At 28.6% G+C, this 12892-nt stretch overlaps 2 protein-coding genes across 6 annotated transcripts in view; one reads left to right on the forward strand and one right to left on the reverse strand.

Moving 5' to 3' along the window:
* The window catches only part of LOC119662664, a 56059-nt gene extending 52139 nt beyond the window's left edge, over positions 1 to 3920 (reverse strand). For 3 of the 5 annotated variants that reach the window (XM_038072343.1, XM_038072342.1, XM_038072340.1), the window contains exon 1: positions 3603 to 3919. The gene's annotated coding sequence lies outside the window, so the exon portion shown is untranslated. Of the gene's footprint in view, positions 1 to 3602 lie in introns of all 5 variants that reach the window. The other 2 variants (XM_038072344.1, XM_038072341.1) reach the window with 2 other exon arrangements.
* Positions 3921 to 9392: 5472 nt separating this feature from the next.
* On the forward strand, positions 9393 to 12111 carry LOC119662276. The gene is made up of 6 exons (XM_038071868.1): positions 9393 to 9553; positions 9610 to 9733; positions 9790 to 9913; positions 9976 to 10106; positions 10162 to 10230; positions 10562 to 12111. The coding sequence occupies exon 6, from the start codon at positions 10714 to 10716 to the stop codon at positions 11878 to 11880; it is 1167 nt and encodes a 388-aa protein (XP_037927796.1). The 5' UTR covers positions 9393 to 9553; positions 9610 to 9733; positions 9790 to 9913; positions 9976 to 10106; positions 10162 to 10230; positions 10562 to 10713; the 3' UTR covers positions 11881 to 12111.
* The last annotated feature ends 781 nt before the right edge of the window (positions 12112 to 12892 follow it).

Consider the following 12892-nt stretch of genomic DNA (forward strand, 5'->3'; position numbering starts at 1 on the left):
CCTACACAATAGAATAAAAACTCTTATGCAGAAATTGTTTATATAGTGCTGATAAAGGAATAGTGCCATATCTAATGAGAGATTCTTGTTGGTTGGTTGTAATGGCAGACCATCAGTTAACTTTTTATATATCTCAATTAATAATTTTTCACCGTTTTGCTACTACATTCCACACAAGAACCCTTAAGAAAGAAGAATATAGACTAAATCCAATCCGTCGAATTAAGATAATTTAATAGGTATTTCACCTTTATCAATGAACAGTCTGATAAGCTATTAAAAAAATATCTTCCTAAAACCTATTTCTTCTGTACGCCAAAGCCGAGCAGGTTTCTAAAACTTCTGCAGTGAGGATTACAAGAAATGCGCAGTTTCTTTGCATGGGTTCCTATACACCAACGACCTGATAGAACTGTAGTAAGCCTTGCAGTGTTCACACAATCTCTTTTGATAAGTTCTTTAGATCTCGTTTTGTTATAGGTGCGTCATGTTAACCGGGAAGTTGCACATGACTGTAATATCTTTCATTTGTTATTGGCAAGCTGAAGAATATAGAAGCAAGTACTTTTCTTAATGGTCTCTAGGGTAACATAAAACAGTACCGCTAGAAACCCATCCAGGGAAGTACCATGAGCGGACTAAACTGTCAACTTTCTCGTTCTCTTCCATGTTTCTATGTTTAGATTCTTCTTAGTAATGTAAACTACGGATCATACAGTTGGTATTACCATATAACTTTCTAATTTTTCTCTTTTTCACTATATTACTCTACTATAAAAAATCTTTTATAATTTATAATCCCCCTAGGCACAAACCAAGCTAAGCCCAATGAAGTAAATAAAAAATAATTTTACAAAAGTTTTAGGTAAATGAATCTTTAATCTGAATAAAAACCGCTTTAATATTCAAAACCATTTAAATATAAAAATATATTATAACCTAGATACATATAGAATTTTCTCACTACAATGGTAAGCAAAAATTATGTTTCTGGTTTTTTTAATTTTAGCTCCAGAGCAAATGCTTTTCTAAACTATCTTGTAGTATAAAAAACTAGTTAGATATAATGGTTTCTTTAATGTATATATAACGTACGATAGATTTTATACTAAATATACCACAAATTAAATTTTAGTTATTCTATACTTTAATTTGATATCACTATTTTGCTATTTAAATGTTATTATTATTACTATTAGATTTATTTTAAAAAATATATCTTATATCTTACACTATAAGACTAACAAATGTGCCAAATGTTAAACTATACCAGTTGGACAATAAATCCGTGTGCGTTATTCAAAACACAATATACAATCTATATATACAATCTACAATATACAATCTATCTTTGCAGTACAAAGTGTAGTAAGAATATCTTATGTACACATTCCTATATCTAAGCTATCAAGCATTAAAATTAATGATACTTAATTATCTAAAAGCTTTGAATAAATCCTTTTTGAGATATTGCAGATTTTTTCACAGAAGATTTTTTGGTACAGACTTGTTTTTCTTACTTCGTATCTTTGTATATATTGAAAATGGATCAATCATATTTATTGTTTATATATTTTTTAAATTTGAATATATATTTTAATTCTATGTATAATAAAAATACAAAAAATACAAATTTTTTTAATATCAAATAATATATTTTTTATATTTTTTATATCAAATAATTGTAGAAAATGAGCTAATATCACTGAATATATATGATATAACATCAATTGCCGTTGGTAAGCAGGACCGCCACTCCAATTAAACCGAACCTATGATATGACAAAATTTCATATCTTCAGGACAGAATTTTTCGTTTTTCCTCTAGTTTATTTATACAAAATCAATTTCTTTTAAACAAATAACAATAATTGATTTTTAATAATCAATAGTGAAATTAATGGCTGCAATTAATGACGGAGTACTGGCTATTCAGACCTATTGGTATTAGTACAATTTGACCTCAGCAACTGAATATAAAACAATTATTAACTAAAAATTTTTTGTTGTTGTCTTTTCATTTCAATATTTTCAATATTAAAATTTATTGATTACAAAAGAAACATCCAATTTTATATTTCTGGAGACGTAAAGCTTAGTATAGCCCCATAATTTTGAGTTGCTTGGCAGAATCTATTTCCTTATTGAAGTTGAGGAGACGACTTTAAAAAAACCGAGGTAAAAATATTTGGGTAATTACCAAAAAAGTTTAAATATATCACATTATACCAATTAATTTCTTGAATTAATTTTCTTCTTAATTTTTGAATTCTAATATAATTAATCAGATATGTCAGGTGTATACTATAGTGTTTTGATCATTATATGCAGCACATTTAATTGGAGCCATTTAATAATTTTACATTTGATTTTGAAGTGTATCTCAACAGTTTTATTTTATTTTTATTTATTTAATTTTTTATATAAATTTAATTTTTATTAATTTTTATTACATTTAACTGTTTAATTACAACTATTTTATTTAATTTTACAACATTTATTATTGTCTTATTTGCTTTATCTAAGTGTATCCACAGGTATTTGATATAACATTTTTCCAATAATTCTTCTTTGTTCCAAAATCAATAGAACTTTTGAATGGAATTACTTTAACATTCTTCCAAAAAAATTTCGAATAGTCAGTTTTTTAATAGAATTGATTTAAATTTCTATCAAAAAACTTCAAGTAAAGACAATTCTATTTTAATATTCTAATTTGATGATATCAGAAACGTCTGACAATATTTTTTTTTGTTTTTCATTTCGGCCTCTTCTTTACTAATACATTACATTATAATTTAATCAATAAAAAAGCGATAATCAACATTTTTAAATTATTTAAACATTAACTCAACTCAACTTATGTATTTACAAAAACACTAAATTGATTTTTTTAATTTAAATATAGTTTTATTTTAATATAAATTTATAAATTTATTATATATATATATATTATATTTATATTAATCTATATTATAATATATATATTATATTATTATATTTATATTAAATTTAATATATTACATATTTCTAGGTAACCATGCTAGGAGACGAAATGAAGCTCTGTCCCTCACATATAAGGCGACGTTTTAACATTTTAAGGACTTTCTTTTTTGAAGACCTTGGCGAACTTCAGGACCGTCCTTTAAATAGCATCATAAGCTTTGTCAAAGGTTCTAGATGGTTTTAACCCTTATGTTTTTATAAATATGGTAGCACAATGGGTCTATACACCTAAGTGGATCCCCCTGGGATCGCCGGTATAACCTTACCTAACCTAATCTAACCTATATGCTTAAATATATTATATATATATATATAAATATATTTATATATTTAATTAAATTATTTTTAAAGAAAAATATTTTAGGTGGAACAAATCGATACATTTTTATCATTTATTTTTAAATATTTTTGTTTATCATTAAGAAAAAAAATTCTTAAAATTATTATCTATGCGAATTATAGGACAGAGTAAAGAATTTCAAAGCAAATAAAATCTGATAACATATCTAATAAAATTAAATAAATGTATTTTAAATAATTTTTTATTAAATTTTTAATTTAGTAAAAAAATAAATTTTAATAAGAATTTTACTTACTGGCTTTCGTTTGCTTCCGTGCAAAGAACTGCAAAATTTTTCCACTTGTTTGTTTAGCTTTCTTTCGTAAACAAATTATATTTGAAAAATCTTTACTTTACTCTTGACTATGAAATTCAAAACAATTAAATAAAGTATAAGCACTTTTAATCTACTTTTTTGACAACAAAAAACAGTCCTTTTCGGCCAAATCTATCTCGGATGAAGATACAAATTTCGAAACACAAAGACACAGTTTTTGATATTTTTTGATTTAATATTTTTTTTTTTGTTTTTACTACACTTGAGTTGTAATGAAAAGTCGCTTTAAATTTCGTTTGTTTTCGTTTCGTTTAATTAAAAAAAATATTAATTTTATATCTTTTATTATCTGTAAACAATATTCGTTTGTTTTGCTCTTTAAATTTGTATGCAATAAAAATGCGAATAAAAAACGAATAAAATATTCTCTTTAATAATTTACTATTGAAGTTTGAAGTTGACTTTAAAACAAATTTTAAATAAATTGGAAGCAAATCTCGTAAAGAACCATTCGACTGCGATAGCAAACTACAACTGTTTGCCAAAAGAAAATAATTCCGCTGGTCGCGCAATGTAAATTTCACATAAAAACTTTTTAACATTGCAAAGCTTTCCCACATAAGAAACAAGTTTCTAGCTGTTAATAACAGAGAACATGTTCTGTCCACAACATTAATTCTGTTGTACTGTTAAATTTTTGCTTTACGTTTACATATTTGTTATAGTATATTTTAATGTAATTAAATAAGCGTACATAATTTATAAAAAAAAAAAATTTATCTAATAAAATTAAATATTTGTCTGTCTATGCATTCGGCTGGCTGCGTGGGAATATATTTAACTTTTGTACTAATGTAAAGGCGTTTAATGAAGATATTGTTCCAATCAACCAAAAAATGCACGCTTAAAATTATGTGTTCTTAAGAACATTTGATGAATGTTGTTAGAAAAGTTCCTGGAATGTACATAATTGCGGATAGACTATGCCAGTGCAATTGAACTGCATTATTTCAACAATTATTATTGACGCAAAAGGGCTTAGAGACCTACTCTAAACACAGATAGAAACACAATAGACCCGACGGTTGCAGTACCACATCCACTAAGATCCCCTAATAAATAATTCCAACAATTTATTGCGTTCCTTTAATGGTATCTTCAAAACGAATTAGAGAAAGGTTTAAAATTTAGTTGCTTTAACACCTTTTTGGATTTATTGTTATAATTTCAATCGTTGTGCACTGGTAGAATGAAAAAATACTTGTTTTGTACTCAACAAAAGTCTCATTAATAAGCCAAATACTCAAAAATATAAAGAAAATATCTACATAATAGAATATTTTAGGATACTTTTGATTGGCAGGGATCTTATATGATCTTGAAATATGAAATAAAAATATATATTTTAAAATGCACATTGTATTATTATTATTATTATATAAATTTGTAATGAAAAAGTCTTGAAAAAATCCATTTCAAACTTTAATTATCTAATTATAAATTAATTATTAATCTAATTATTTAATTGAGTTGTTCTCAGTGTTATGATGTCCTTTTCAATATGTTCTCATGATGTTCTCATTTTTATGGATTGCCCTTTCATCACCCACTCTGATTAAATGCTCATACCACTACTATTCTTGTATTTTCAAAAATCTTGTAAATCAGCATTTTTCATATAGTATATTTAATTTAACATACTTCAGTGCGAATGAATTACAACTATTTATTTTCTTTAGATCTATATAGTATCCTTTTCTTTAACGACCTTTTCAGTGAGACATCACTCTGAGAGATAAGCTACAAAAAAGAGACAACCCCGTTGAAATCCCACTAAGCAAACAACGTCAACTTTTGATTAATTTCCACTTTCGTAGTGCTTTGAGCATGCTTAACTCTCTTTTACTTCCTCAGCTTATACGTTCACGCTATTATAGATAACCAATAATCATTTTCTATGTCCCTAGCATGTTTTTCTTAAAAATTAATTTGAATTTTTTCTATTCCTGCACAAATTACCAACCACTGCTTTGGTATGACTGCTTTTCTAGGAGAGTTTTTGAGATTGCACAAAACTCTCCGATATAAATTTTAATTACATAGGAAATCAAACCCCTATGATATTTATAAAGTGCGCTTTAACAATGTTTAATATTCTAGAGATTATGCACTCGTAAAAACTCCACTCTTCAGTGTTTGTCAATATCTGCTTTACCAAAGAACAAGGACTGGCTTTCCCGATTAGAGTCTCTAGATTTCATCTAATATCTACAAATCTTATACATATGGGCGGGACTCTCAATTTTATCTGAACAAAACTGGCAATACGGATTACTTGCCAGCCTTAACCGATGAACTTTTCATTACGTGTGAATATGACTTTATGGTTGTATCAACGACTTGGAAACTGATGCTAAAAGAACACTAACGATGTCCTTGGGGTCCATAGCAAAAATCAAGGTATTAAACGAGATAATGTATTGAAAACACGTGAGGCTTTATCTTTCGATTGCTTTAGGTGTGTTTTGAAACTCAGCCTACTATCTAGAGTGACATCAAGATATGTAAGTTGGGGACTAGATTGTATGTCTACATCTCCCATTTTAATTGAGAGAATTTCAATCTTTTTCCTACTGCCGATTAGCAGCACCACTGTTTTATGATCACCAAACTCCAGTTAACCCATAACCATTAGCATCACCAATCCGTACTATTTTTTTTTTGTCTTTAACAATAAAAATTTTTTGGAGCATTTTGGTACCGGTATGATAAATATTATAACGTATAATTTAAACTAAAACTAAAATTTATTATAAAATGAAAAGCTTTAGTAAGAATAATTATAGTCAACTCTACCTCGTTAGTCTGCGCTCAATTACTACTGACGTCAATTTGGAATGATGGAATGATGACGTAAAAATAATTAAAAAAATGCACTTCATTAATTTATTTTTCATCTATTGGATTCTGTCTAAATTTTTATTTGCGGTAAACTAAGTGCGGTTTCAGTGCCTTCCATATATGGAATTTATTTCAAAATTTGAAGCAAAGTTTAGTTTAGGCCAATAAAACATTTTTTGAAACCATATTTTTATAGTTTAATTAATCATTCACAAATGTCGAAGTCTGTTACGCACAAAAGAATTATAATTTTTTTTCTTCTGTTTTCGATGCGTAGGATTATTTGAAGACTATTTTCTTTGGAGTTTGAACCCACTTAATAAAAATATCTGAAAATAATGATTTCATAAAATCAAAAAAGAAAAATGCTTTTGCATTTACAGTTGTTTTATATTTTATTATTCTGTTTTTTTTTTTTTTGATATATAAAAATTTGTTTTTTACAGTAAAGTTATCAATTTTATAAAAACAGAACTCAGAGTATTATTAATTGAAAACATGTAATAAAGATGACACATATTTTAATACTCATAATAATATTTAAAGATTGATTCTAGTGAAATTAAGGTTTGAAAATTTTGAAAACAATTCAAATTCTAGTAAAGTATAAAAGTTTCTATAGAGCGGTCTCTATAGTTTATCCAATGAATATTAACTAATAGTAGAAAACGTACAAAATCTGTATATTTATCTAATAGAGAATAATACAAAAAACAGTATAAAAGTTAACTAATAGTATATATATTATCATTATAATATTTCTAATATTCTTATAGTCCTTTGTATATTACTCAAGCTGTTTGAAGACCCAAGCATTAAGATATTTGACTATGCTTATGCTCGATTACAGAGAACAAATAGTTATTATTATTTTTTTCATTTTTATTATTTATACTGATTGACCGAGATATATCCAAAACACTCCCTAAAAATGCCATCAAACACAATCAGGAATATTAATTGTTTTGTATATCGTTTCATTACTATAGACTATAAATAGATGTGATCGGAGTGTACCATTACGATGTGGATTTATAACAAGAGGCTAAAAAGTGGTCCGTCTCTTCAGCTTCGAAGCAATTTTGTCTCCAGATATTGGCTAAAAAAATATAGAGTCAACATTTATTTTGTAATGGAAAAAGAGTTCTGTTGATGATAATCTATAAACCGTGAAAATAATAAACTTCGAATATTACTGAACCCTTTTTGAACCGTTATAAAATAAATGTTATGAAACAAGTTCCAGGTTAAAGAAAAAGAAGAATTATTTTCTATCAATCTACCAATAACCAGCTTATTCGCCAGATATAGTTCGCTATAAATTTTGATTCTTCCAAACAAAAAGTTATAACTTGCTCTATCAAGATATTATAAACACCTATGCAAATACGTTCAATGTTTGTGCACAATTTTTACGAACCATAAAAAATAGATTACATATAATAATATTCAATGAAAATGATCACGATCATAAGTCAGTGACTCTCCTAAAATGACTTCAAATCGTGAACTTATGTCAAATAAAGTTATGTTAAGCGATTGTTAGGAAAATAATAAAATTGTTTATTAAAAGCTGTTCCAGTTTGCTGCACTGGTTAATTCATTCCTCTATTGCTCACAGAGAGATCCCTTGAATCAAACGATCAATAAAAAGAGACCAGAATTGGGCAACAGAAAAGCAGTGGTTTTTCATAATGAGAATGTCAGACCACACATATCTTTAAGGACTCGAAACAAAGAACCAAAAAAACATATACGGAGGCATCTACCGTCACCATCACATTAGCATTTGTTTTGGCTAAAAATCGATGTACCGACGGAATTATAAAGGTATTCAAAAAATGTAAAAAGGTCATAAAAATTGCAAAAAAAGAAAATATAGAATATATTTTTGCTTAAAAAGTTACCTCTTCATTTCACTTCTGGGTATGCTCATACTACAACTCACGATAAGGCTCAGTTTCTTCCACTATCCATTTTTAAGAGTTTGTCAATGACTGTTTAATATTTTTGAAATATTAGATTTGCAAATCTCTTTCATCGTCGGCAAATCAGTAATTTCGTGATCAACTATATATTTTTGTACCTCTAATACATTCATGCGCTCCATTATCAGGAGTTCTGCACAATTTATGAAGACGTTTCAGACAATGCTATAGCTCTTTTTAATTATTCTTCAATAAGAAACTGTGATATATAAATACTGAATCTTACCACCTCAGCAGAAATTCCAAATATAGAACCTCTGATTTAATTCGCAGAAGCAAATCAGAGTTATCTAGTTTCACATTTGTCTTAACAGGACACTGGTGCATAGGACGGCATGGAGGTAGACTCGGCCTACCCTGTGGTACGTCTTGCAGTGCATGTCTACCAGCTTTCGAATAAATGACACCAGAACACTTGATGTGTATTTTTTCAGGTCTGACCAGAATTAGGTTTAAGTTTCTAGGGGCCCAATTCTTCAATTCACTCGGCGATGTCTCCAGCATCAGCATTAGCCAGATTCTTGCCTTTGTAAATGCCTCTGGCTGGTTCTAGTCTGACCTTCTCCCTACTACCCTCTGTTACGAGGTTTTTTTGGATTCAAAACGGCTTTTTGCTAATTGAGAAGGACTCGTCCTCCCTTTACCACAACTAACTAACTAACATACTACATATTTTATGTATTAAATATAAAATCAACTTATCACAGATTTTTATATGTAAATATATAAATATTTATATTCATATATTTATATATATTTATATATTATATATAAATATAAAATCAACTTATCATAGATTTTTATATTAAATACAAAAGTAAAATAATTTAATTAATACTGTGTTAGTCAAATTATATAAAATATTTTAATAGAATAGATTAGTTTTGAAAAATAGAGCTCACAAAAATTCAAGTTTTGTCAAAAGTCTAAAAAAAATTTATAAAAATTCGAAAACAATAAAAACAAACAATTCGTGTTTCTAAAACGACCGATTGGAACCATCTTAAAAAAAGTATTGTGATATTTCGAAGTTCCTTTAAGGTAAGTTAAAAGTCTATTTATAGTTAAAGTAGATATTATAAATATACATATTATAGTTATAGGACCGTGGTTGTCGCAATACTGTTTCAACAGTGATTCAAAAATACAATAAACAATTAGCGTTTCTAAAACAACCAATAGGAACCCTCTTAAAACTCAGAATTTAAATCCCGCTTTAAGGTAAGTTAAAAATCGTATTACTCGTAACATAGAAATTAAAGATATACATATTATAGTTACAGGACCGTGGTTTTCTCAGTAATTCAAAAACATAATAAACAATTGGTGTTTCTAAAACGACCAGTACGGACCATCTGAAAAATTAAGCCAAGTATTGTGATATTTCGATTTGGCTTCAAGGTAAATTAAAAATCTATTTATAGTTAAAGTAGATATTATAGATATAGTTATTCTAATTATAGAACCGTTGTTATCACAATACAGTTGCGGCAGTATTTCGAAAATATAATAAACAACTGGTGTTTTTATAACGACCAATCGGAACCGTCTTAAACGTTAAGCCAAATATTGTGATATTTTGATGTCACTTAAGGTAAGTAAAAATCCTATTTACAGTTAAAGTGATATTATAAAAATACGTATTATAGTTATAGGACAGTTGTTGTCACATTACAGTTGCTCAAGAACAAATACATATATTGGAGAGTTTTTTGGAGGTAATGTTAAGATTGAGTTATTTCCCATTCATTTACAGATTATGTATTCTTAAAGTACTATAGTTATGTAGAATCGATGTGTATTTTTATGCAACAGTCAAACCTTAGCACAGCAAAAAGAAAGCATTTAAAGTGGGTTTGACCTTCCTCTTTCTCTGGGTTCAGTCTATGACTCGAGCAATTTGACTGATAATTAATTTGAAAAATGTACATTTATTTTTTTCTTTTCGTAACAATTCACAATTATTAGTAATATTGATTAATTTGTTTTAAGTGTAAATAAATTTGTTTATAATTTTTATTAATATTATAAACTTTTCTTTTTACTTAGGTCATCATAGTGGATTTATTAGAAATTACGATTTGGATCAGTATATACCTATAATATAGGCAATTATATTGGACTCATTTGAGATAAAGTTTTGTATCAGTACATATCCCAACTGTTTTAGTTAAACTGAGAAAATTGCAACTCGTGCGAGAATGACCACCTTATTGACGACCAGCACTGCAATAAAAAAGATCGATAAAATAATAGCTGATAGACCACAAGCTCAAGGTATAAAGCCAATAAAAGTAGCCAAATTAAGCAAATCTTGCACTGTTACTCAGACCAGAGCATCAAAAACTTCGAAAACTTCAAGAACCTCACGTAATTCTTCATACGACGAAGTTGGTACATCTCAAAGGGCTAATCAAAAAAGCTCCTCAGGAAGAAGTTTTCAACGCATTAATTACATACAAAGAAATATTGATGCAATCAAAGAGAGAAAATCCAGTAAAAGTACTGATGGAGCTAGAAGAAGTTTAGGTGGAAGTGATTTGAAGCAAAAAAGGATTAGCGCTTCATCTTTGAAAACCAAAAAAAAACCAATTAAAGAATTTCCACGCAGGCCGATATATAAGCGCAATATGTTTGGTAAGAGAATAGATCGTGATGAAGAAAATAGTTATCCGGAAGAGTATTACAGTAAAGACGTTGAAATCATTTATACCAATCTGCGTTTTCAGCCCAATGTACCCCAAAGTCTTTGCAGTGCCGGAACTATTATCAAGCACAGAGATAATTCTGATCCTTGCTTAGTGTATTCACGTCAAAAATTGAAATTAAATCCAACACTGACACCACATAAAAGCATGATGAATTTTGTAAACAGCACTCAGCAGGAGAAGAATACTAAAGTTTCAAATGGTGTTACGGAAAATAACGATAGTGCTTTGAGTGGTATTGATCTATGTTCTAAGTCCCTACATAGTATATTTCATTACAGTAGGAGTGGGAAACAAATAGAAAATACCTCAAGCTGTGAAAAGTTCGATAGGTCGAAAGTAACTCCAAAGACCATTGATAACAAGGGATATGTGACAGGCACTCATTTTACTAAACTCACCACAACATGTACTGCACGCACTACGCAAAGCAATCCATTTATTGCTTTGGTTGAACCTGTGCTTCCTTCTAAAATCTCCAATATAGCCCAAACACAAGGTCTATTAGAGAAGCAGATAAAAACTACTGAGAAAAAGAAGGTGGAAAAATTGCAATGTCAACTCTGCAGAAAATCAATGAAAGTGAAAAGTTTAGAAGAAGTTCGAAACTTATGCAATAAGTGCATTCACAAGATCAGATCAGGCAAAAATGTTGGTTAGTCCGTTATACCATATAATATTAAAATCATGGATGTGCACTATATTGTTTATGACTGCATTCTTATTTTAGTCATGTTGAAAAATTTAATATTTATTTCCTATAATTTGAAGCAAAATTTAAAATTCTCAGAATAATTGTTAGAGCATCGCAATTGACACTTGGTCCACTTCTTATATAGTTTAAAATTTACGCGAACGTATAGAAAAGCAAAAGAACCACTACAATTTTATTTGAAATATAAATTTTGAATTTGAAAATATAAAATTAAATTTTTAGAAAACAAAATTATTGTGTTTCATTTACATTTCACGTCAAGACATGAAAATCCTATAATATAATAATATTTGTATTCTCAAGTTGGAATAGTATATATTTTAACATATTTAGAAATAATCACTTCACTTTCCCCCTACACATTAGAATACTAGGGCTGCCTTTTCAGCCAGTTAATTAGTTAATTCTATTAACTTAAGTTCTGCGAAGTATTTTCCAAAGATGATCAATACATTTTTGTATTCGATTGAACCAATTTTCGAAACAGTTTTGCCACTCCGAAATTGATATCTCTAAAATCTAGGTTTTAAATGTCACAAAGGCCTTTTGAGGCGTAGAAAAACGCTCGTCACTCACTTTTTGCTTAATGTTTGGAAACGAAAAGAAGTTAGGACTATAAGGCTAATGACCCATCAATTCGACGTTTTGAGTACACAAAAACTCTTTGGTTTTACCTGATATGTGGGAGCTCGCGTTCTCTAGGTAGTTCCATGGTTAATTTTCCTCGATTCTCTAAAGACTTCCGACAAACAAATAGTTGTGTACCACTTAAAATTGACCTTTCGATGTTATTCACATAGTACAATTGCGAGATGACTGGCTTTTCTGAGTTTCCTTGGATTTGCTTGGTGACAACTTTTGTCGAGTTCTGTCAAACTGTAGAATGCTGTTTTGTTTCGCATTCATGGGCTTAGAACCCTGATTCTCCACCTGTTATGATGTCATTCCTTGATCGTG

Source organism: Teleopsis dalmanni, chromosome X, assembly GCF_002237135.1.
Source record: "Teleopsis dalmanni isolate 2A chromosome X, ASM223713v2, whole genome shotgun sequence".
NCBI lineage: Eukaryota > Metazoa > Arthropoda > Insecta > Diptera > Diopsidae > Teleopsis > Teleopsis dalmanni.

Coding starts and splice junctions, on each gene's coding strand:
- LOC119662276 (XM_038071868.1), top strand. CDS start 10,714: ATGACCACCTTATTGACGACCAGCACTGCAATAAAAAAGATCGATAAA.